The sequence below is a fragment of the Numenius arquata genome, chromosome 4 (assembly GCF_964106895.1).
Source record: "Numenius arquata chromosome 4, bNumArq3.hap1.1, whole genome shotgun sequence".
Classification (NCBI taxonomy): domain Eukaryota; kingdom Metazoa; phylum Chordata; class Aves; order Charadriiformes; family Scolopacidae; genus Numenius; species Numenius arquata.
In genome coordinates, this window is record NC_133579.1 from 11,750,769 (window position 1) to 11,777,603 (window position 26,835).

At 36.1% G+C, this 26,835-nt stretch overlaps 1 protein-coding gene across 2 annotated transcripts in view; it reads left to right on the forward strand.

Moving 5' to 3' along the window:
* RB1CC1 (RB1 inducible coiled-coil 1) overlaps window positions 1-26,835 on the forward strand; it is a 60,984-nt gene that overhangs the window by 21,676 nt on the left and 12,473 nt on the right. For both annotated transcript variants that reach the window (XM_074146877.1, XM_074146876.1), the window contains exons 6-14: window positions 330-500; window positions 4,527-4,711; window positions 7,167-7,353; window positions 7,435-7,516; window positions 8,408-8,469; window positions 9,524-9,627; window positions 12,097-12,223; window positions 18,817-20,732; window positions 24,928-25,087. In XM_074146877.1, the coding sequence (XP_074002978.1) occupies window positions 330-500; window positions 4,527-4,711; window positions 7,167-7,353; window positions 7,435-7,516; window positions 8,408-8,469; window positions 9,524-9,627; window positions 12,097-12,223; window positions 18,817-20,732; window positions 24,928-25,087 (2,994 nt within the window). The remainder of the gene's footprint in view (window positions 1-329; window positions 501-4,526; window positions 4,712-7,166; window positions 7,354-7,434; window positions 7,517-8,407; window positions 8,470-9,523; window positions 9,628-12,096; window positions 12,224-18,816; window positions 20,733-24,927; window positions 25,088-26,835) is intronic.

Consider the following 26,835-nt stretch of genomic DNA (forward strand, 5'->3'; position numbering starts at 1 on the left):
TGCACTTTCCATTGAGTCGCATTCATCACTTGTTTTGATTTTAACTCTATGAACTCTGTTCCAGGGTAGACTGTGTCCATTATCTTTATACTGTCTTTTCCTCCCAGACCCTGCCTTATCCCCTCAACTAATGTCCCTTCCCCTTGGGAGGGTCCTGATTTGTGATATAAAATTCACAGACTATTAACTCAGAATTCCAAAACAGATGACAGATGTAGGCACACATTAGATTTTTTAAAAAATAAATATTAAGGCTACAAAAAACTCTTGTAGCTAGCTCGTGTCACCTTTCAAAATGTCAACTGCTAACAAACTTTTTTTTTCCCCAGCTCGATCCAAGGATCATCCAGCCCTTTCTGGCAGAATGTCGCCAAACTATCGCCAAACTAGATAATCAGAACATGAAGGCTATTAAAGGCCTTGAGGATAGGCTCTATGCGTTGGACCAGATGATAGCAAGCTGCAGCAGACTGGTGAATGAACAAAAAGAACTTGCTCAGGTAATACATATTTCTGTGTGTAACGTTGGAAGGTGGTAGATTTTTGATATGTATATGCTGTTAAAGATTGCAACAGAACAATTGCATGTCTTGATGGAAGATGGTTTTCAACGTTATCACGCTGGAGATGCCCAAAAAGGTGCTGTATTCATAACAAGTTGTCATTTAAGTATTGGTAGTTTTACATCTTTTGGTCATTTTTCCAGATCATAACTCCCAACTGAAAACTAAAAAAAAACCTAAAAAATAGTTGATAGTGCAACAGTGGGTGGAGGACAGCACCAGAACTTAAATATAGGGCTTGTGTTTATGTTGCTTCATCTATATTGGGGAAAAAGTCACTTTACAAAATAAAATTGTCTTACTTAAAATATCCTAGACTTAATGCACTAGGAACATGCAGAGCTGTAGTTCACTGCAACTTTGTCTACTGCATATTAAGCTGTATATTTTTATATACATTTCTGTCAACATTCTCTTGGTCATAATTTGGAAAGATACATTAAATTCTAATTCAGCCAACATTTTCATCAAAGCACTGGTGTAAAATTGTTTGCTTCTGAGATATATCAGTATATGGTATTGTTTCTGGAATAGAATACATTTAGTTTATTTTTATTCTAGATATTAGATTTCTTCTGGATGAGTAAGAATCACTTAAAATACAGTAAAATTTAAAAACTTTGAAAATACTTCTAAAGGTGTTTCTTGTTGTGTTAGGGTGTATCTTGTTAAACCTAGTGCATGGTTTAAAAACAGGTTGTGCTGTATTAGTGTAACTTTTTGCACATTGATGTGGAAAGCTGCTAATAAAAATAGTATCTGATGAATTTCTCTAACAGCTATAAACTTTGTACCTACTTATTTTTAAAGCTTATTTGAAAATTGATTATTTCAGTGAGCATCCTTAACTTAAGGAAAAGAAGACATCTGGCTTAAATGTTATCTTAGTATCTGTTCGTACATATCTCTGTCAAATCTGATGAAATTCCACCTGGCTTACATTTAAGAGCAGACAACTTTTTGCCAACAGTAGACCATCTATAGATGAGGGACTTAACGTATTTTTAACGGTGGTGCTCGCCACTTGTGTAATATTTTCTTTTATGTCACACCTTTCAGCAGTGAACTATTTCTGTTCATAAAGAAATAAGTGGATGTACTTTATAGAACAAGACAAGGAACAACTGAACAGTAATTCCATTGGCAGTATATATATTGGAGGCTGTAGGCTTATTTTCCCCAGGCCACAAAAAGCTGATGTTCTATCCAGAATTTGAGCTGACTTTCTACTCCAGCTTCAGTTTCATTATAAAAATTGAAAGCAATTTATCCCATGGAACAAAGTCATCTCTTGCTAGAAGGCCTCATGGCTTAGTTAATTTGCTTGTTCATGGACCTGCCTTAAGAGTTCTTTTGTTTCATTGAACTGACCATTAAACAGCCTTTTGAATATGAAAAATTACATGTTGAGTTATGTAGTTGAACAGTTGATCTCCAGCCCCTACCATTTAACAAGGAAAGCTGCTTTGTTAAATTCAAAACCAGTTTTTCTCTGTGGAAGCTGGGTTTTGTGACATAAGCATGTCGAATGGCAGTCAGTAGGTGGCATTAGGTAATAAGAGTATGCCTCTAAAAAGTTTGGAGCCTCTTTAATCTTTCAGTGTGATTCTGCCCAATAGCTTATCCTTTCCAACATTTTCTTGTGTTTGATTTGTTTTTCTTTAATTTGCCCTATTAGTAGTGTAGTTTTTCAAAACATTCATTACATCAAAATGTGTTTCCATCAGTTAGATTCATGGAAGTGTTAGTCTTGTTAGCTCTGTCAGAGTCAAAAAAATCCTGGTTTGCAGATGGCCTTCTTGATTCTGGGCTTGTTCTCTTTCACTTAAAGTTGTTGGGAAGAGGACTTTGACTTAAAAAAGGAGGAGTTATGCTTATTGTTATATTCTGTACTTTTATTTCCGTCCTGCTTCTTGTTACGTCAGAAAAAAGAGTTGGATTTAAAGGTTTATAGTGATTCAGGGTCTTCTCAGCTGCTTATTACATCAGACTGCCACACTTCCCTGTTGGTTGGTTGAGTTTCATTCCAAAATGTTTTTAAATACCTTTTGGTTTTGTTTCTTTGATTTGGAAATAGTCATTGGGAAAAATCCATGCAGGCGTTATCCTACCTGTTTTTCAGCACCCTTCTCAGTTTGACTGTGATGCTCATGTAATGAATCCTGTCATCTGATCAGGGCTAGAAAGGCAAGAACTTGTGAGAACAGTTGATTATTTCGATCTTGGATTCTTCCACAATTTATTGGGTTCCCTTCTCCATTTTTTTTTTATTGACAGGTTACTGTAGTTTTTCTTAGCTGGCCTTTTTCTAGTATGCTGAGACTAGGGTAATTTTAGTTTAAATTTTGTTTTAAACGTGGATCCACAGATACTGTAGTGGCAAAAGATTTTCAAATTTATGAATAGCCTTTTGGAAGTGAGAGTAAAGCTGAAAGGGATTTTGTAGCTCACTGCATGCAGTTTTTTGTAACTTCAGGCTCCATGCCATGTGATTCATTTAAAAAGCTTACTGAGCTGCTATTTAAAAGCAATTATTTTCTTAACTTCTCTGTTCCTGTTGCAAAGTTGTATAGAATCTGATTGTCTTAATGTTTATAAACATCAGTTAATCTCAGATCTGACAGTATTCTTAGCTATAGCTATTTCTTGGCTATAGGCTCTCATGCCTAAACTGCCTTTGATTTTGGTGCTTAGCACTTCCCTAACAGTTATCACAGCATGTTTCTTCAATGTCTTTGTCCTCTTTGATGAAACAACCCAAGTTCTTTTCATGGGGCTGTCCTCTTCTTCATCTCGGTAATGGTTCTTCCCACCTTTTCTGATTCCCATGCACTTGGCTTGGATAATACAGACAGTTAAAATGTTTGTGACCTGCTTTTGTTTCAGAGTGTGCTCCGCTCATTCTGTACATAAGTTGCTCAGAGTTCAGTAAATGGTTGACTCTTCAGTATTTTCTGCCATCTCAGTGTGCATCTTCTTTCTTTTAATTACACTTAATATACTTGTTTGATACTTACCTTGATTTCTGTGCTGTTCTCACTAGGGTATGAATAATTATTGCATGCTTTGCAAATATCATAGAATCATCTAGGTTGAAAAAGACCCTTGGGATCATCGAGTCCAACCATCAATGTGTTTTATAGCATCTTATGACAAGACTGCTTTACATTCAATATCAAATCAGCAACGACAGTGGTTTTATTTTTCAGCAGTTATTTTTCAGCAGTTTTGTGTAACTCACTATGGTTTACTGTTCTCATCAACCTCAGCTTCAGAAACCATTTAAAACCATTGTCTGGTTTTGAATTCTTTATTAAGAAAACAAAGGCTTAATAAACAAGTATGTGGAACTGTAATCAGCTATCTGAGACGTGTTTATCTAAGGCAGTCCATCTTTCCTGTTCTGCCCCCCAACCTTCTAGGAGTTGCCTGTAACCATCGGCAACAGATAGTTCTTTGCTGTGCCGAAGTACTACATGCAAGTAAGATGTCTGGCTGTGATCTTGGCTCTCATGAAGAGTTAGTTTCATGTATGAATTTCTTTGTGCAAAAAATACATTCTTAGCCCACAGTAATACTGAATATGCTCCACGTTGATGCTAAGTCTTGCACATGACAAAAGTTAACAAGCTGGTTGTTTGCAGAAATTAGAATAATAGTTGATCCCCTCCATCCTAGTAGCTACTTTTCTGCTGCATTAACTCTTGTGATCTTTAACTGGTGTTGGTTATAGGCTTGTGTTGGTAACTGTTTGGAAGAGAAACATCAGATGAAATCTATTTGGACTGGCTTATAGAATGAAAAGAAAGCAACTTCGACACTCGCCTATATAACATTCTGTTATACTCCTGAATGGTTACAGCAAGTTTATTAAAATGCCTGCATTCTTACAGAGAAGAAGGATCACTTCCATGCTTTTTGATTGTCACAAACCTTGTTTAACAAATGTGTCTCTTTCTCTAGGGATTTTTGGCTAATCAGAAGAGAGCTGAGAACTTGAAAGATCCTTCTGTGCTGCCTGACTTGTGTTTGAGTCATGCAAATCAGCTGATGATTATGCTAACTAATCACAGAAAACTGTTAGATATTAAACAAAAATGTACCACTGCCAAACAGGAGCTTGCAAATAATCTACAAGTCAGACTGAAGTAAGTTACAACTTTTCAACTTTTTATTGCTTCTATTTGCATCAAGACTGTTTAAAGAATGTGTGTTGTAAGAAAATCTTTGGTAATGCATAGAGTTTTTCTTAATGCAAGAGAAAATAAAAGCTGGATCACTTCAATTTGAATATGAAGTTATTTGTAAGTGTGAAACAAAATATTATTTTAAGAGAAGCTTTTCTTGGAGTTTAAACTGTCTTCATACCAATAAAACAGTATCCAAGAAGCTACAGTCCCCTCTCCTCTCATCAACCTCGGAAGCCGTCAGTTTCTTATTATTTAAAATTTGACTGGCAATTACACTGATATTTTTAAAGGATTATAATAAGCATAAGTGAAACACTCTTCAGCAGCTTGTGATCACATCAAAGCAGAAAAGCATGCCAGTAGTGTGTGTTACTTGTAGTTCATGAAAAATAATTATATCTAGTCACAGCCAGTAAAAATGTTGATTTTTAATGTAAGTATCATTACTGTATAACATGGAAGGCAGTAAGTAGTCTATATTGCTAAGTGGGAAATACAGTTTTTCACACTACTGCAGTTTTAATTATTAAGATTTAGATAATTTGTCATGTCAGATACATAGGAAAAGTATACAGAGTTTAATAATTTTTGGAAGAAAAAAAGTTGTTTATGCTAGCAACAAATAACTGGGCAATGTCCTGACCCTGTTAGACTTGCACACTGGATATCCATCAAGAAGATGTATTTTTTTTTTCTTCTTGAAGAGATTGCAGTTTGTATAGACGAGGCAGATGCAAGGTGCAGGAAGAATCAGCAGTGCAGTAGTGGCAAAGATCCTTTTATGTTTGTAAAATAAATTACTGCTAGGTAAATCAAAACGTGAATTTCTCTCTCGGTTGCCTATGCATTTTCTCTTAGCCTAATAGGAAGATGACTTTTTTTTGCACTATTTTTCACTGTAGCAGGTATTTAGGCATAGCATGTAGAATCTAGATTGCCATAAATATCACTTTCATTTCCTATATGTTAAAATATTTGTGTAGTGTACACTTAATTCATGAGTCATTAGAGAAAAATACTTGCATCCCTTTGTGAGCAATAAGCTAGTGAGGTGTGGAGAGTGAATGCAAAGAGGATAGATCTGAAGAGAAGAATAAAGCATAGTTGTTTAAAAAAAAATTAAATAAAAACCCATCAATAACCTGCACCCACACAAAAGCCAAAAAACCCAACCACAAAACAAACATACAAAAAAATCCCACTGTATTTTGGGTCAAACCAAAGGTTCTTCTAGTTTGGCTTCAGTAGCAGTTAGTAGCAAATGACCATAATGGGAATCTAATAATGAGGAAAGAAACTTGACTATATCTAAATATTCTTAGAGAAGAATATTCTTGCCTGATCTGGAAGCAGCTCTTCTGGCTCTTCTGTGTTTAATTGCTGATGGAAGGTTTTTCCTTGAATTTATCCAACTTCTTTTTGAATCCACAAACTCCTATTTTTCGCAAGTTCTGCAACTTAACTGTGTTGTGTGGAAAACGTACTTCCCTTTGTGTTTTGAATTGGCCACTTGTTGGCTTCATAAAATGGCTTCTTTTTATGTCTTACCACTCATCACTATGAGAGAGTCAACAGTGCCTGTCTTATAGTATCCAAAAAACTACATGTTCCTAGTCGCTTAATGTTGACTTGTTTTTTTTTGTTGCTCATTTTTACTTCACTTCCATCAATAAAAGCAATTATTGTTATTTTTTGTTACTGGTGAGATATACATCCACCTTTCGCCTTCCGTGGTGGCAAAGTTGCTGTCATTTTTCCCCTCAAACACACTAGATGATCACCTTTTCAGTAGTTATCCTGTTATTTAGTTATGTTGGGTGGCTGTGCTTGAAATTAATGTATTGATTGTATAATAAGATAGTTGAAGATGTGGTTACAAGGTGTGAGAATTTTTATATTACAGGGGCTGTTATCTGTAGTGTGTGAGTAGATGGTGTGAACTTCCCAAACAATATTTTGATCTTATTACTTTGAGGCTATCCCTAACCTTAATACCTTAATATTTCTTGCTAATGCTTTTCAATAAGTATTTTTAAGATTTATAAATAAAAAGTAGTTCTTTCTTTGCTGTGGATGTACCAGCTTTTTTAAATTCTTCTGGAGAAAGTTACATTATCATTCCTCTTAAGGTTATGTATGCTAAGAGCATTACTTGTCCAAAAAAAAAAAAACCAAACACCTTAACTTAAATGATGGTAGGTGTTCAGTTTTTGAGGACTGATGTGGATATCTTACTGTGAGAAATTAACGGAAAACTGCAAGGTGGCTACTGAATTCTGAATTGCTTGGTACTTCCAGATGACCTGTTGTTGTTCCGTGTAGAATGATGTAATTGTTCAATTCATCCAGACATGTTGCTAATCTTAGTGAAATTTAAATGTTGTCGTCTCTAAAGTGTAACCTACTTTTGTAGGTGGTGTTGTTTTGTAATGCTTCATGCTGACCAAGATGGAGAGAAACTACAAGCATTGCTTCGTCTTGTGACAGAGCTCCTAGAAAGGGTCAAGGTTGTAGAGGCTCTCAGTACTGTTCCTCAAATGTACTGTCTAGCTGTTGTTGAGGTTGTGAGGAGAAAAATGTTCATAAAACACTACAGAGAGGTAAGTAAGTAAAACTTTGAGACCAAACCCTTGTGTCAATGTATAAATTAAGAACTAACTACGTATTTTTCCCTTCCACAGTGGGCAGGTGCTTTAATAAAGGATGGGAAACACCTCTATGAAGCTGAAAAGGCAAAAAGGGAATCTTTTGGTAAACTGTTCAGTAAGTACTTTCTCTTCTGTGAGATCAGAATTAGGGTTAAATGGCGTTTGTCTTTGTAGTTTAAATACTTTCATTATGTTGTACTTTACCTGTATAATTTAATTTTTTTCACTTACATGCAACGTGTCAGGTGGCCATATTATGAACAGAGTATTTTTCTAGTAATCAAATTAACAAACAATTTCATATAGATTATTCAAAATACTGTGAAAGTTGTAATTAACTTAATGCTTGTAAATGATAAGATTTCTAATTATTATGTTTGAATGCAGTTTCTGTTTGAACATGGTCTGCAAGCTTTACTGTTTTTTTTCAATAACCCTTTTAAGATCAGTACTGAATATTTGGGTACTGCTACAAGTTCCTCTGTACTACTTCAGAAAAAAACAAGAATGAAGACCTATGTCTAAAGAACTTGACCAAAGGTTAAAAAAAAAAAAACTAAAAATGAAGTTGCTGGTAAAAGAAATCTTTTTTTTTTTTTCTTGTAAAGTCTGCAACGTATGTTCTGAATGAACTGCTAAAATAAGAAAATTGAGCAAAAAGTTAATAATATTTTGGAAAGGAGATTAGCAAGAATGCAATGAAAATTTGAAAAAGGAGTTGATGCTTTTGCAGGGTTGAACATTAACCAAAAAGTGACTTTGATGAAGTGAGAAGTTCTACTTGGATGGCGGGTTTTGCATGGAGTTCTGTCACTTGCAATTTTTAGGTTGTCAAGAAATGGCATAGTTAATAATGCTTTCAAATTTAATTCAGCTGTTAAGTCTGCAGTAGCTTAACTGTTTTCTCTTGAGGCATTTTTGTATGTTGCATTTCTTTCTTTTAAATAACTATTTTTTCTTTGCCCAGGGAATCTTTCTTTTAAATAACTATTTTTTCTTTGCCCAGGGAAGTCTTTTCTAAGGAATCGTTTGTTTAGAGGACTTGATTCCTGGCCTCCATCCTTTTGTGTATGTACTCAGTATATTTTTGGGCTTTAGTTTGTTTATAAAAACCGTACTTTTATAAATTAAAAACCTAAGCTTAATTCATTCAAGCTGTATGCCTGTCAGGTTGCTCTGACACAGATGAAAAAGCTGGCAGCTACTGTTCTTGGCTATTTCAAGTGACCTTTATTAACATTGGTTCATAACTTGCAGTGTAGTGGGAGAGGAAATGTCAACTCAGTACTCCTTTTTAACAAGGAGCCTGTGGTATTGAACAAAAAATTGCTATTGATGATGAGAAAAAAGAAGCCTGGGGGGATAATTTGATCCATCTAATCCTCTCTTCTGAACAATAGAGCCATAAAATTAATCTGATGGTAAAAGGAAGTAAAAGTTTTTTGTGTTTTTTCTATAATCACTGGATGAGGGGAAAAGCGTTTTCACCTCTTTTGGCTGTTAACATGAAGGGGTGAAAAAGTATAGCTGTAATCAAGCGTTGCCTGTTAAATGTGATTTAATACAGCTTGGTTAATTCAAGTAAAATAACTCTTCTTGATTCTAGTGTTGCCATCTCACTTTGCCTTATTTAACCTTTTCAGCTTCTCCTTTGTGGCTTTTTATAAAGGATACTTGGAAAAATAAGAATGCTACTTATTTCAGTGTTTTGAATGCTGAACTGAATTAATACTTGACTATATGCTTAGCAGCACAATAAATAAAGCTTCAGTGCCATCTCTTATCCCTTAACTTTTTAAACACATCCTTAATGTTTATGAAGCTTGGTAATAGGGACGCAGTTGGGCTAGATGATCGTTGAGGTTCCTTCCAACTGAAATACTCCGTTCTACTGCTGCCCAAGGCACTGTGGATAGATTAGTGACTCTAAATGTGAATGATTTTTATTAGGGGGGTGGGGCCAGGCATGGCTCCTTTAAAAAAGCATGTGAAATCTTTTGAGAGAGATCAGTTTAACACCAACTTTTCTGTGTTAATTAAGCTCTTTTTTAATCCTTCTTTAGTTACCCTCGACGTTATTTACCTTAACGACAATGTGTAAATTAATTTCTTCTTAATACAGACACGAAAACCTCGCAGATTTGATAGTGAGCTTCCAGATATTTCATTAAGTGACTTGCAGTTTTTGCAGTCTTTTTGTCCGTCAGAAGTACAGCCGTTACTCAGGTAAAGCACCTTTTTTAACTTTGTATGTTATGAAAATAGCTTCCCCCTGCTCCCACCCTTTTTGATCCTGCTCCTAACCACCACCCTGCTTTCCCCCGAGGTCATTTTTCATAAGGAACAGGCAAGTTATTTTTTGAACTGATACCATTCTTAAGCAATGGTCTTCACTGACTTAATGGAGAATACATATTACCTATATGCTTCATGTATTCAAACTCAGGTGATTTGAACATGTGTATTCTGTGTTGAGTTGTAAAGGATGTTGGGTGTTCCTCTGACCTGCCTCAGAGCTAAAAAGCAAAAAAAATTTGTTGTCAGTTTTAAAGTGAAATAAATTCATAACTTTGTTTTGTCAGATCAGAATTTGATTTTTTTTTTATTTGCTCTTTTTTAAGTGGCATTCTGGAAGAAATAAAATAAATTTCTTTAGCCCAGCATGAGATCATAGAGATCTCCTGTATTCAATTATTGCTTTTTTTCTGACAGACTTCTTTTACTAAAAGGTGTATTCTCTAAGTGCCTCTGCTGTCTGTGGAAGTGTGTCATTTTGAGCAAATCTTTATTTCCATGGGTCTCGTCTCCCAACAGCGAGGGAGACGTGCAAATGTAGACAGGAAAGCTACTGTTTTGTCTCACAGGCAACTTGACAGGATTAGTTTCTTACCTAGAACTCAGACACGTCTGTTTGGAAAAGATGACTGTTAGAGAGAGCTTTCAAACTCAGATGTCTTAGACCTGTAGCAATCAGAGAAATGCTAGCCAAGACAATGGACAAGAAATAGGCAGTAGCAAGTTCTATGTAAGGTTCTGCCTAGGAAAAGATCTGTCTGTCAGTATGACCACAATCAGGTGTTGCGTGTGTCCATCATCCTTCTCTTAGAAGTCAGAGATTTGCTGAGATTCCTTATTTTTTTTTTAGCCCCAAGGCCACAATCCCACAAAAGATGATGAGGTAAATCCAAAAGGAGGATGCTTCGCTGTCATCTGTCAGGTTCAGGTTCACCATCAGTATCAGCCTGACACCTATTGTTGGTGCACAGTGCAGGAGCTGAATTCACTGCGTTTTTCACCTCTATTCTCTACTGGCATTCTTTAGATTCAGAATTCCAGGCCATCCTTACAGTATTGCTGCTGGAAATAAAAACAAGTATAGTGAGTTTAGTCTGCTTGGCAGTGGTTTCTGCAGGAAAAAATATGCAAACTCTAGTATATTGTATTAAAGTATATGATACTTCGATGTCTGCCTGATTTCTGGGTTTTTGTGAGAATTTTATGACCTTCCTGGAAAGTTTGGAATGAGTTCAGGAAGAATTCTTGCTTTGCTGTTGTCAGAAAACTAGTCACTAACCAAACTGTTTTAATTGGTCTGAATTGTAGTGACATAGCTTTCCACTTGATGGCAATAGAGGTGGGATTATGTCACGTTCCTCCTGGTTTCTGGGCTCAGGATTACATTTGATGGAAATATTAAAGTTAGTGGTGGATTTGCAACTCGAGTGGGCAAAACTGTCACACATCTTGGTAGACAGCTTCAGAAGAAACTTTAAAGCAGTACTTTCTTTTGTATTTTCATTTAACATCTAAAGAGCAAGCAGTAGGTAAGCTGAGACTCAATGCAAAATCCTCTTCTGTCATCACTGAACCCCTAAGCTGCATCATTAAATATCATTAATTATTATTATGCTTCTATTTACTAACAGTGCTTCAGTCTTCTGAAATTATATGTTTGAACAATTACTGAAATCTTAATTCTACAAGAAGACACTAGATGCCACTTGTCCTATATATAGAATAGAGAATGCAAAATACATTGAAGAGTAATCTGCTTTTGTTATATTGTTAGTCTAAGTGAAATCCTGTTTCATGATTTCAGTGGAGCTATTCCTGAACAAATTAAAAAATCTAGATATACAGACTCTCAAGAAAAATAAATAAATTTTGCTTTTCCAGAGGTTTAGAACACTTGCAATGGAAAGCTTATCTTGCAAGACATGGAATATGATCATGACACATTAATCAGCCCTTTAATTTAGGTTACCTATCATTAAAATAAATAGTAGAGAATAAATAGCTACTTCAAAAGAAGAGCTGGATTGGAGGGAGTCCAACTGGAGAAAAGAATAGAGTCATTTGCAAACTTAAGTACTTCAATTACAGATCTAATCACTATCAATTCTGTTACTGTTATTGTAACTCTAGGTACTACTGGTAAATGTTTTTCTCAGAAGGAAAGAGTCTGATGTATTACTTCCTCATGAATGTGTTTATCTACTACTTAAAAGCTCTCAAGTTCTGAATTTAAAACACAAATACCAGATGCTCTTAGTGGATTTTTCTATGTAAAATAGAAGAAAGTACAAACCTTACACAGAGGGAAGCTTAGTCTTGTTGGAATATACACATAACAGTTTTATATATTTGAATATTAGATTAACAATATGGAAAAAATAATCCTATACTGTTTTTCAGGGTTCCCATACTTTGTGACTTTGAACCTCTTCACCAGCATGTACGTGATTTACATAACCTGGTAAAGGCAGCACAGAGTTTGGATGAAATGTCACAAACCATTACAGACCTGCTGAATGAACAAAAGGTATCTTTGTTTTTCTTTATCAAGAAAAAGGAATATTCTATTTGAATGAGTTGAGTATTTTAATAATACTGTTTTATCAGCCACTTCAGAAAGAAACCTTGTTATTGCAGATCTAAAGATTAGTTGGTCTCATAACTGCATAATAATAGTTTCCTTTCTAATCGCGTACTAGTAAATATTCTGAGAATTTTGAGCTTTTCAACAAGTGAGTCTATCTAGAGTATAGTCAAGTGATATTGATTATCTTCTTAAGATTTAACAGATGATTATATTCCACAAAAATTGTAGAAGTAGAATTATTCTGTAGTATTTCTCTTCTTTTGGTATTTTCTCAAGCTTCTATGTGCAGAATGTGTGCATTTTGCCTTTGTCACTTTAGTTTGTGTTTAATGAAATTGTTGTTACTTCTCTAGATTTTTGCATTGCTGCTTAGGTCCTTTTGGCACAAACAGTTAAGGAGAATTTAGGGCCTTGGTTGGTTGTCCCCATTAACCTGAATACTGATGTGTCACCTACTTCTTTGTTGCAGTTCTGCTGTTGGGGAAGGGAAAAATATGTGCAGTCTTTTTCTTCGTGTATAGAAGGAACAGATGGCAAAAAGATATCTTCCTAGTTTCACTCCGCCTGTCAGGCAGATTCTTTCCCCTAGAAACTCTGTTTCTGCCAATCACTTTTGATTGCTTCTGTGCGTTCAGCCTCTAACTTTCTTTATACACCAAACGGGGTCCTTTTAGCTTCTGACTGTAGCCTGTCCCAATGAAACTCTGGGTGAATTTAGCAATGCTTAAGACTTTATGTGAATTTGACTGGTTCAAATTAGGTTTCTTTAGCGGTTTTGCTCTAGAAAAGTGTCATTTTTGTGAGACTCCATGTTATCATCTACGGTGTAAGTGTTTGTATGCACTTTGACTAGAAGAAGGTTATGTGCTTGTTCAGTTTTGAATTAGCAAATGCTCAGTTAAACCAGTTGACGTGAAGTCCTCCATCTTATTCCTCTGGGATGTGGACAAGAGATTTGCTGGCAATCTTTCATATATTGAAAATACAAGATCTGGGCTGCTCTTTGTTCTGTAATACAGAATGTACAGAGTGTGTCATTTATGTCATTTCTAAGCTCTTTTCTCTCTTTATGTGGTTTTTATATGAATGGCCATTAAGAGCATGAGGGCCTGACAACTGTATTAACCAGCAAAACGGCCTGGAGTGGTGTAAATTTTGTGAAATCTGGGAGTTTTCTCAACATGCTCTTCCAACAGACCATGCTCTGAAATATAGATATTCACCACTAACTTGGAGCACCCTGAAATTTGTCTCATAAGAAACCAGGGTAGTGACAGGTGTTCTAATGAATGAATTTTTCACTAAGGCTTGCAATGTCAGAAGAATGTGAATTCTTGCAGAATGTCAGAAGAATGTAACTCCTTTAATCTGAAATACATTAAAGGAGTAAGTTTTAATTAAATATACATAATAACGGCAGAAAAATAAACAGGAAAGGTGCCTTACTTGTTCAAGTCTTGATGGCTTGCCCTTTTTGGTTCAGGCGTGCTTATCTGAGAAATTTTTACCAGTATCTGGCTGCACAGAAAAGATGTTTGCCAGATCAGGGGATTCTATTCTTTCCACTCTTCTCTTGTGCTGTGCTTTGACCAGTTTGGATTCTTGGCTGACTCAGAAACATCAAGTCCTTAGACAGATTTAGATAATTGTCTCTTTCCTCAGAGTAAATTGCATTGCAGAGTCAGAGCTGGGCCATTCATGATGTCATCTTGAAAACACCCATCTCTGTGTGTAATTTCAGTGATTCAATGATTCTTTTTCGGAATTGAAGCAAATAGATCTGTCAGAGATATTTTTCTTTCTGAATGACAGTGCTCTTGTTATTACTTGATGAAAGATACTAGGTCTTTCTCTGTGTTGCTTTGTTCTGCAGATGATCTGGAAGTGTTTTTTAACTTATAGTACTTTTTCCTGTGTTCTTTTTTGTGTGGAATTACTGAAATAATTTGAAAACGCTCCTTTCTTATCCTTAGTATTCCTGGGAATTTACAGTATATAATTAGAAGGATGAATAAACATTTAATGATAGTCCTGAAGATGCCTACAGGTTTGTGCACCTACACATTCTGTTGGTGAACTGTGAGATATATTCCCAGCTTGGTGCAGAGTTGGCAGTGACTGGGCAGGCAATGAGCGTTGCCTGAAAATGGAATGTTGCTCTTGTACTCTCCCAAGGAGACAAGAATGACAGAATGATATGGGGTTGGTCCTATGCCCATACATTCAGCACCAACCTCCCATTCCATACAAGCGGCAGCAGAAGCCTGGTTCTTTAAGTTGGACTGGGATAGTTTCTCTAGCTTGTTGGGAATGCAGCAGTTGAGCTCTGTCTGGGTTAGGTGTGAGTTCATCCCACTGAATCAGCCACAGCAGCTGCTGTTTTAATAGTTGCTTTAGGCGGGAGAGAAAAGCTGTGGCTGCAGACAAGTGAGCAAAGAGCAAGTCAGGAAATCCAGTACCTTACTGGGTATGTTAGTAGCATTTATTAAGTGTCCCCATAACTCTTATTATTTCAGCTTTCAAGTTCATAGAACATTAATGATGATGTGCTTCTCTGTCTGATATCCAGTTTCTTTTTTTTCAGTATTACATCAGAGTAGTTAAAGAACATTGTTGTGAGTTTTTAATTTGTTACTGCTTTGAAATCTGAAATGTTTTCCTTTTTTAAAGCTTTGTGCTTAACCTTTGTAATTTAATGGTCTCACACACAAGGTATTGCTGTGCCCTCATTTCCATAATACAGACAAAGTTCAAGCGGATCAGTGATTGGGTGGGTTAAAGATGTCCAGGAGGAAGTTACGGTGCCTGTAGGAGTCAAGTAAGGTGATTAAGGTGTCTCCTGCACGGTTAGTAGGTGATCAACATATGCAATCCTTTGGTATTAAAAGTTTCTCTTGTAAGAGAAGATGGTTTTTCAAATCAGATTATCAATCTACCCTTTGTTCTAGTTGAGTTCGAAATTGAAACGCTGTTTGTAATCCTCCCAAGAATTGCCCCATTCCCTGTGTTTATCATAGTAACATAACTAGAACAAGGTATGTAATCCAGCAACACCTGAGAACTTAAAAATTAACTCTCCTTCTCTGTCTCTGCTTTCTGTTTTTTGTTTGCTCTAGACTCCTTTTCCATTGTCACCACAGGAATTACAGTGTGAGACATGCATACATTGCTGCCTGTAGATTGTAAATAGACTAGATGGCAGGCAGGGCTTCTCAGGGCAATAGGAACAGTAAACAAAGCATTCCATGTGGTTTCAGCTACTCAAAACGTGAGGTTTAACTCTTCACTAGGCAGTAATCTGGTACTCTAAAGACCCAGCTCACAGTGGCCACTGCAGCGGCATGGAATTTGCTACAGCCCCAGGTCATGAGGAAATCAAGCTCAGTAGAGTGTCATTCCAAACAGTGACAGGGGTTTTTTTTTGTGTTCTTCATGCTGTATCCTTACTCTTTACCTTCTAGGCCGATCCTGCAGGGGTGCCAAAAGGAGATGCCACCTTTCCTTTGCATGTGGCTTTCTGTAGGGACTTCTAATATTCAAAGTATTTGAAGTGCTCTTCTAGCCCGTGCTTACTGGTTTCTATGATGCTAGCTTTTATTACTGCTAAGTTCTGGTTTGTCAATGTTAAATGTTTGTCACTTAAAACATATGCTTTGAATCCAAGCTTGTATTGGCATATACAGTATCCTTCAACATTCCTTTTTATGAGTTTTCTCAGATGAAATTAAACCCAAGGGAAAACATGGACTAATAGCCCCTTTAACAAAAGGAGCATTTCCCTTTAAGTGTTTTTGTCTCATGTCCTGTGTTCATTTTTATAAATAAAAACAATAGTTTATACATAATGAACATAAGGTTTACTGATACTGCATAAGGAACACTGATTCTGCAGTGCATTTTCATCATGGATTTCAGAACTGTTGTATGATTTGCTTTCATATAGATGCAAAGGCTATTAGAGGTGAGGTGTAAATGTAGCTCTGCTAAACAGATGAGTATCAGAGCTGGAAACAGATCCGTCCTAACTCTCAGTTCAGAATTCAATTAGTCACACTATGTTTCCATGAAGAGTACATTTACATGGTACAGAGAAGAACAGGGTCCCTTTTTTGGTAGCAGCCATTTGTAAAAGACTGAGAAAACAAAAAAAAATCAGCTATTTATACATCAGCAGTCCGATGTCTGTCACTTCTGTCTGGGTTTTTTTTCAGTTTTGTTGCTGACCATTTATTGCCCATCTCCACTAACTGACCCCGGTCAGGTAGCTTGAGTTCAATGGATAGCCAAAGTTTCTTCACTAATGTACTAAAGAACACCAGACACATGATTTAAATGCATGGAGACAGCGTTGCATGGTTTGGAAAAGAGACATAAGCAGGATCATCAGGATTATCAGCTGGAGGCAGTGTTGGCTTTTTGGAGAAGAGCATAGTTCTGAAAGATCTCCAGCACTTTGAGACTGAACATCTTATGGGAATCTTTTACTACAAATATTCCCATGAGTCTTTAGGAATAGTTTCTTTTAAGGAGGGTCACATTCCTCAGATGAATAAGATCAAAAAGTCCTTCAAGGATGAAGGATGGAAAAGCAAGGTAATGGTTAGGCTATGGTGTTATAGGCAGTGCACCCGAGATCTTTTAGAACACTGATCCATGCAAAAAACTCAATGTCTCTTCCACTTTGTGATCCTGACAATCCTGCTCTTACCTCTTTATCCTACACAGATACTCTCCTTAGGTATTTTAACTGTGTATATTTCACTGTGATTTTCTTAGGAAAAATTGCTTCACTATCCATCTTATTATAAACTGGTTCAGGAATGTATCCTTGGTGGATACTGGGGCTGTACATTGCTTTTTGGCTTCCAATGGGATGTGTTCTGCACTTGCTGAAGCTCAAGGTTTATATTTTTTTGTTCTAAGAATTTGCAGATGATATTATTGTTGGCATTAGGGCTTTTCTATTCCCTGTTGTATTTAGTAGTTAATAGTATAAGATACTACAGGTTGACCATTTGTTCCAAGTTTTGGTAGATGTGAAGATAGTAAAGGATGAAGACTTTAATACACACTTCACTTATTCTCACAAGCAAAGTTTGCAAGCAGTAAATGTATTATGTTAAACCTATTAAGTAAAGATAAGAAAATCTGTAACTGAAGTGTAATCTTGTAAAATACATCATACTGTAAGCTAAATTGTGTTTTAGTCACATACAAAAAGCATGAAAATCACAGGACATGGGCTGTTTTCACAATCCCTAAGGCATTGCTGAGGTTGATATTTTTTTTTTTTTAAAGCATTTCAAAATGGTGCTTTACTGAATTTCAGGTGCATAGAAATAAGTGTATGTAACTTGGCCTGCAGTTACAGCTATTATAGCTATGATGAATTCAACTGAAGCTTGATTTGCTTAAGAGTATACACTCCATGGCAGTATAGAAAAGTATGATGTCTCTGAAATAGCAAAGATTGGTTTTCAAAACTGTGCATGAATTTACAACAGAGTATGCACTGGAACTGGAGATCTTGCTTTATAATTCATATAGTAATGAAGAAGAGCTGATGATAATGAGATTTAAACATGTTATCTAATCACAATTAATTGCAAAATTTATTTGAAGGGAAATTTTTAGCCTTTTAAGAATCAAAAGCTCTAGAATCGATCGGAATTACTTGGGAACAGTTCTTTGAAGGTGGAGAAGCTTTACTTAATCTTTCTATTGATTTACAAACTGTTATTCATGGATGATTATGGGTGGATATTCTAACCATTAGCTTTTCAGCTGAATATTGAAGGATCTGTTGCTACAGAATCAGGTTTGGTGGCATCCAAGGTCTAGAGGCAAAATGACAAAAATTAAGAGTAATAGGAGCAGCACGGAGGGGAAAAAAGTTCTGCTCAGGCTGTGGAGTCTTGCATTCTGAAAAATCAGAGTGTTGCTTTTAATTAGAATGTGCCCTTCATTACACTGTACTTGTACACTTTCACAAGCAGAACAATTTGCATGAATGTTTTTGATACATTAGGAGACAACAGTTTTGTTGTAAAGCTTTTTTGTAAGCCTTCTTAATTTATATATTAATAGTGACTGGATTACACTGATCTTTATTAGCTGTATTAGCAACAGTAAAATAAAAACATTTTAGTAACAAAAGTACTAGGAAAACTGAAATCAGTAGACTGTTAGAAAACAAAGCCTATTTCTGACTCATTACTTCAGTTCTTTTATAGCATCCAAACTTATGTTTCAGTCCTTTCAAATACAATTATATGTGATCTATACCGGAATTATGGGTAGATGAACATTTAATATTTATGTATTTACAAATTGTGCTTTTTTGAAACTTTCTGAAAATCTCTCTGAACTTCTGCAATTATTACTTAAATTTCAGTTGTATGTATTTTGGATTGGTACGGATAACAAGGCTGACTTCTTAATTTTTTGTTTTGCCTGGTAATTTTTAATCAATTTTATTAACAGCTTTCTCTGTCATTTCGTTAAATGTTTGTTTCATATTTTATAACTCGTAGGCCTCCAATAGTCAAGCATCGCCACAATCTGCTACCACACCAAGGATGGAAAGTACAACAGCCACCGCAATTGCTACCTCTTCAAGAACTCCTCCATCGCTCAGTCTTCAGGGTCCCCTCTGTCCTCCTGTGTGTCCCCCAGCTCCATTAGAAGAGTTGTCTCCAGACAGCATTGATGCTCATACCTTTGATTTTGAAACTATTGCCCATCCGAACTTGGAGCAAGCTCTTAAGCAAGGATCATTAGACTTAGATTCATTGGCAGAAAGTCCAGAATCTGACTTTATGTCAGCAGTAAATGAATTTGTAATAGAAGAAAATCCAGTATCTCCTAACGTAATAAGTGATCCACAAAGTCCAGAAATGATGGTGGAATCTCTTTATTCTTCAGTTATCAATGCAATAGACAGTAGGCGTATGCAAGATACAAATACTCGTGTAAAGGACGTTTCGGTAGAAAATGCATCGCTCAATGCTTGCGTGGAGAAGTGTAGGGTTATGGCCCAAGACTCAAAGGTACATTTAAGAGGTATAAAAGAAGATCTTTGCCACTTTAGAACACTTGTGCAAAGAGAACAGTGTGACTTTTCTAATTCTTTAAAATGCACTTCATTAGAAATAGTCAATACCATTGAGAAGGTAAAGCTTTCACTTGAACAAACACTAAAAGATAAACATCAAAAAGAATTACAGTCTTTGAAAAGTGAATATGAAACTAAAATTAGTAAATTAGTGGAGGATGGTGAAGAAAACAAGAAGAAGATTAAAAAGTTAAAAGGTGACTTATTAGGCCTTGAGGAAGTTCTTCAGAATAAGAATGATGAATTTGCAATGGTGAAAAATGAGAAGGAAGCTGTAGTTTGCCTTCAGAATGAAAAAGACCAGAAATTACTTGAATTGGAATGCCAAATGGAGACACAAAATTGTGAAATTAAGGAACTGAGGCAGTCACGGGAGATAGTACTTGAAGACTTGAAAAAACTTCATGTTGAAAACAATGAAAAACTACAACTCCTGAGGGCAGAACTTGAGAGTTTAGAGCAAAGCCATTTAAAAGAACTGGAAAACAACCTACAAGCCAGGCATTTACAGGAATTTGAGAAGGTGCTAGCTGAGCACAAGGACTGTTTAGATAAATTAAAAAAAGAGAACCAGCAGAGACTTGAACAAATGCAGGAATCTCATGCAGTAGTTGTGCAAGAGAAACAACAGCAAGTAGAAGAGTTGCAACTCAAGATTTCAGATCTGTCTGATCTGAGGTGCAAATTAGAAGTTGAACTTGCCCTGAAGGAGGCAGAGACTGATGAAATGAAGCTTCTTTTGGAAGAAAGCAGAAACCAGCAACAAGAGACCTTAAAATCTCAGATTGATAAGGAAACTGAAAGCTTAAAAAAGGAGATAGATAAGTTAAACAGTAAAATACAAATTAACAATGATGAATATCAAGTGGGCTTATCGGAACTAAGGACTCTGATGACAATTGAGAAAGATCAGTGCATTTCTGAGCTGATAGACAGATATGAAGAAGAGTCAAATTTGCTTAGAACTGAACTAAATAAAGTAACACTTCTTCATCAAAAAACTTCTGAGGCAGAAAAAAGACTTTCAGAGCAAATAATGGAACTACAAAGTAAGTTAGAGTTGGAAGCAAATGCCCTAGCAAAGGAAAAAACAGAAAAATTGTCTCTCTGTGAGCAGCAGGAAAAATACGAAGCTATTATCCATAAGCTTGAGGAAGAGAAAGAACTGTTAGTATCTAACCAAGAACAAGACAGGCAGTTGCTCATTCAGAAGCTCAATTGTGAAAAAGAGGATGCAGTACAAACTGCTTGTAAAGAGTTTGAATTACAGAGGGAAGCTGCTGAAAAAGGGCTTTTGGAAAAAATACAACAACTTGAGATGCAAGTAAATCAGAGGTACTGTAATAACTAAGTTGCTGTGTTTTCCTGGTATTTTAAAGTAATTAATATGGCGTATTCATGAAGTACTGTGCAGCAAGTAAAATTTCTATGTGTTTGTAATAGTGTTTTCTGGGTTGGTTTCTATATTCCAGTTTTTTCCATTTTATAGATAGTGATATTCCTGTGTCTGTAGTTAATCTTAAAGATTGTAAAATGTCTTACACAATATTATTTCCAGACAGCAATGAAAGTTATATATTTCAGTCTTGTAATGTTACGTTGAAGGAGTGTTTCCACAATAGCTTGTTGCTTGAAATTCCGATTTTGGTGGTCTCAGCCTCTCTCCTTTCCCATTCTTTGCTCTGGTATTAGCACTGTGTGAGCATGCAGTGACTAGCTTTTAGTCTAGCTTTTTTTGATTGGCTAACTATACGCTCTTGGTGCTTATGGTGGCATGAAAAACTGTGTGTGGGAATAGATACGATTGATTGAGAACCGTCCCATGGCCACGTGACTCCCACTGACTTTGGCTGCCACAGTTACATATCCAGGGTCTTCAGTCTGAGCTTTATAATGAAACACGTGGGCAATGTAATTTTAAAGAACTTCCTAACATCATTGTTTTTCATTGTTAATTTCTGCAGTGTTTTTCCATTTTTAAAAGAAAAATGTATTTTCCCTTGCCATAAATATCTAGAATTACTCTTTCTGACTTCTCATATCTTACCTACTTACTAGTTCATAATGCCTCCCAGCAGAGTAGATTATGTTGCTGTGGAACGGAAATTCTAGAATTTTTCTATGTGACTACTGCTTAGAAACAATATTCTATTTCGAAATGCTAGAATTTGTCATTTATATTCTTGTAGTGTGAAGGAACGGAGTGGATAGATCTTGTTTGTACAATACTTAAAGCATTTTTTTTCTAGGTGTTTTGGAGTATCGAGTATGGGAAAACACCAATAAAATGGACAGAACTGGCATAAAAGCCAGAAGAGTAGTACAGAACATGGATACAGACTTAGCATTTAACTTTCAAATATCAAATGTAATGTTAAAAAAAAAAAAAAAAGGGAGAGGGGAGGTTATGCAGAGTCTCTGACACACACACACAGTTCACATAGTGCAAGGGAAATCTGAATATCCACTTCACTTGAATTATCCACTTCAGTCCCATTTCCTCAGGATTTTAATATGCAAACATATCCATCGTTAAATGATGTTATATCAGTGTCTGTGTTTTGTATCTCAGTGTACAAAAAATTAAATCAAGATCATATTACGTCTTCTGAATTAATATTGTGATTGGGATATAATGAAATTAAAAACTGCTCTTAATTGAACAAAATATTCTGTCAGTGAAATATGGTGAAATTAGGAGAAGAAAGATAAACTGTATGTTCTTTTTCTTTTATATGTGTTAATGCAACGTAGAAGTTCTAAAAACTTGTCTCAACAAGAAAAAGATGTAGCTGTGTCAGACTAAAAATTCACCTTCTACACTTAAATTTGAACAACTGAGAACAGCTGTGTGTATTCTTACACAAACTGGATAAAACTGATAGTAATGTATTTCAAAGAAATACCTACTTGAACCTAAAGAAGTTAGTATGTTGTCATGAGTTCTGTCAAGTAATTTATATTTCAGTGTGATGTTAAAATATGTATTGCCTTCTAAGGCTGCTGTTTGTGCCTTTAATCTGCTGATAGCCTTTTTCTCTAGAATATGGACATGCTGTGTTTTATCTCTAGAGGGCATATATGTTATGTGAATCTGTCTTAATATTTCAAAGTCACTTGTCTACCTGTTTGGTTTTTCTTCCTAAAACCCCAAGCTATGTCAGTAATTTGAGTTGACTTGTTATCCTCACTCAGTCCTTGTTTAGCAGTTAACTTGTAATGGTAGAAATCAACTCTTATTTGGCATGTGCCTATATGTTTGTCAGACAGATGTCCTTTTCTGCCAGAGCAATGTTACATTGGCTGTCTGGAAGGCACGGACAGGGAGGTGAACTGTTAGATTTGACCCAGGTGTTGCACTGGTATCGGGAATGCATGAAAATGTTTGCTCGGTGGCATAAAAAAGATCTGCCTGGATGTCTCATGACTTGCTTTGATCTCTGCTGATTTTTTTTCTGATTTTTGGTATGTCAAAGGTTGTTTTGCCATTCTGAGAAGTTTGGTTGGCTTTCAGAGTTCTTTTTATCTACAGCTTCTGATGGGCTTTTTGAGTGCTTAGCTACTGCATAACAGTTTGTATCTTCAGTATATGCCCGTGTGGTAGAACACTGATAGTGTTGCTAAATCATAGAATGGTGCGGGTTTGAAGGGACCTTAAAGACCATTGAGTTCCAGCCCCCGCCCCCACCACGGGCAGGGTCACCTCCCACTAGAGCAGGTTGCTCAAAACCCCATCCAGCCTGGCCTTGAACTCTTCCAGGGAAGAGGCACCCACAGCTTCTCTGGGCAACCTGTTCCAGTGCCTCACCACCCTCACAGTAAAGAATTTCTTCCTAATGTCTAATCTAAATCTCCCCTCTTTTTGATTAAAACCATTACCCCTCATCCTATCGCTCCACTCCCTGATAAAGAGTCCCTCCCCATCTCTCCTGTAGCCCCCTTCAGGTACTGGAAGGCTGCTATAAGTTCTCCCTGGAGCCTTCTCTTCTCCAGGCTGAACAACCCCAACTTTCTCAGCCTGTCCTCACAAGAGATCCCCCAGCTCATCTTTGTGGCCCTCCTCTGGACCCGTTCCGACAGGTCCATGTTGGAAATACATCATTTGTCATTTTAGAGTAGGGATGTACAGGCAGCCTACCTGAGAGGCAGATGATACCTGCGCTGCTTTTTTTTTTTTTTTTTTTAGTGCTTCTAACAGCTTTGGGTTTCGGCTGATGTTGTTACCTTGGCATTTAGATAGCGTGGAATAATATGAGTGAATTTTTGTTGCTTGTAAAGTAAGGCGCGGGCATACCTCCTCTCTACATTTCTCAGCCAAACTTATCCTGTGCTCTCTTAACTTGATAAGGAGAATTGATGGCAAAACAGAGGTAGGCGAGTATATGCTGGATCATATGGTAAAGCAAAGACCATAGGAATAGCTGGAACTGGTTTTTTCATGGATGCCCAAACTCCCATCCAGTGTGCAGCGATCAGAATTTTAGTTTCCCTGCCTCCTCTGCAATTCAGTTTTCATATTCTCTGTGCATAATCTTTCTTGTGTCTCTGAGGTTCTGTAGCCCTTAGTCTTAACAGATACACATTGCATTATGAAGCAAGAAGAATTCTTGGGGCATTTTTAGCATTAGGCGTTGTGCTTGTGAGCGTTAGTATCTTAGCACACGATGTATTGCTTTCAGCACAACCTGCCTAATATCAGGAGACCATACCTCCAGGGTCCTCCGACTAGAGAAAACCATTGACACATTCATGTAGATGGAGAGTTAGGTTTGGGGGATTTTCTTTATATTAAATATTATTCTGGTGTACAGGAATAATAGAAATCTTAAATAATACATTTTTTCACAAATGTTACCCAACAAAGGGATTTCTCTATCCCATTGTTTTTCAGTGGTGGTTCTTGATAGCTCAGTCCAGAACACAGAAGAGCATAGTTAATGGTTTTGGTTCAGTAATGGAAAATATTTGGCCTATGTAACATTGCTTGTTTCAAGAGCCATTTAAGGTCTTTATCTTTGCTGCCTCAATGACTGTTGATGCTTTCCTTTCTTTACAGTCATAACTACTGTTCTCCAGATTCTGCAACCCAGAGTTTTGAGTTTCACATCTGGATTCCTTAGCATCAAATTTATTGCTGAATTGCTTTAAGTGATTGTTCTGGAGGCTTTGTGTTTTGACATAGTAAGAATCTTTAGGGAGTTGATCGTCATTGTGCCTCTTCTTACCGCTTTCCATGCCTTCTGTTATGTTAGAAACATGCAAAAACCTTCCCCCTCAACAAAACTTCAAAATTGGAGCCAGTATAGTACACTAAAACACAGAATGCCCAAGAGTGAGATTTGGTGAGATGCTCATGATTAAAAAGTAGAATTGAAGATTAGTAGTGACTTAATTTGAATACAGTATTTATTAAATATTTCAGAAAAAATGTCTTAAAACGAACTTCTGACTTTTTGTGTGTTTACTTATTTCATCTATTCTGGGACTCTGTATATGCTGCAAATTTAAAGCCTAAACATTTTCTTTTAAGTCCTCCCACTGAATCATCTGCTGAATCAAGCTTAGTTGCTGAACTTCAAGAGAAGCTTCAGGAAGAAAAAATGAAGTTCTTGGAGCAACTTGAAGAACAAGAGAAAAGAAAGAATGAAGAAATGCAGAACATTAGGACATCGCTCACTGCAGAGCAGCAGGTAAAACTGATTCTTTTCTATTACTTTTGCTCCCATGAGAATTACATGTTCTTTTACTGTTTTGAAGTTACGGACTTTTTTTTTCTATAGACATTCTAAAATTGCGCTATTATCTGGAGCCGGGATATGATGCATCAATGGAATACAATACTTAAGCAAAAAAATAAAACAAACCAAAAAAACAACACCCTACCTTTTAATATCTGTGAACTGGACAGTACAGATTCAATTTTTGTTTGTTTGTTTGTTTGTTTTTTTACTTTTGCTTATGTTATTAAGGTAGTGCTGTAAATTTTTAATCCTTTAATCTATTGAAATCCAGAAAGATACCAGGTAAGTACTGTTTAAGTTAACATGAAATTTGTGGACAGCACAAAATTAATTTTTTGAAATACTAATTGGTTTGGAATGCTGCTTAATGACTTTTAAACTTTATTAGCCTGGGCAGGTGGCGTTTGAGGTTCAAAGCAAATATTATATTTTACCTAATAAACTTATTATTATGTACTCCACACCTTGATACAAAATCATATTGCACTGGATTAATAATTATATATGTATCCACACATTTCTTTTTCCTTTCAAAACATCTTCAGTCTCTCAGATTTTGTAGATGAGTCTTAAGTTCTTAAATTTAATCTCTCTTAGTAACAGCTATTATCTACAGCTTTGTTGCATTTAAACACTAAGAGGTGCTTAAAACAGAAAAGCCTTTCTACTTGCTTTAGCGATGGTGGGATCAAATAAGGACAAAGAGACAGCGTAGCGATCAACCAGCTTGGTGAATGAATGCTATGAATCACTTGCTGCAGAGAGCAGAAAATTGCAGACAGTTAGAAAGAATGGAATATTTTTGAATTTTTGGACTGCAGACACTAATGCTGAAGTGAGCCTTACATAGTATATCTAACTGAAATATTTTATACATAACACGGGTAATCATAAGATTTCTTTTTTCATCAGAATCTGCCTTAACCTATTTTCCTCACTATTTAATGATTTTCTTCACTCATGCAGCAGAACATGGAAGGGAAGGTTCATTAACAGCAAATTCCAGTGAAAGATGGAAACGTCTGTGTTTGTTTCTGGTTTTACTTAAAAAAAAAAAAAAAAGTGTACCAGTCCAGCATACTGGACTGGCTCACTGAATATTCTGGCTATTAAGATTCACTCTTTATATCAATTTTTTAATTTTTTTTTTTTTCCTTAGTAAAGCTCTATTAGAGTTGTTACTTACGTTTGTCAAGCTTGGTAGTTTTTGGAATGTGTAGCCCACTAAATAGCTTGTTATTTGAATGAGAATTGGTAGTCACAGGTCATGACTGGATTGTAAAATTCACAAAAAAAGTGAAATTGTAGTTTAAAATATCCTTTTAATAGATGATTTTTGTTAGTGTCTGTCTGTCTCTTCAGCATAACAGTAAGAGTAGGAGGAGTGAGGACTTAATGGTTAGTAGAAGGCTTCAAGAAGCAGATTGGTCAGGCTGATAGAGAAGGATATGCTGGTCTCTTACGTTCAGTTATTCAAGCTAATTAGCCAGGATTCCTGTATAACTTCTGCTTCAATTGTTCACTGAGGAATTAATGCAGGACTTGAAATCCGTTTTTAACGTAGATTCCAGTATATTATTCTAGCGTATTACTAATCATATTTTTCTTTTATATTGCATGTAACATATCTTTATGCAGTGCAGCTTTTTCTTAATAGCCATTTTAATCCTTAAAGAAACTGGTTTTATTACAAAACA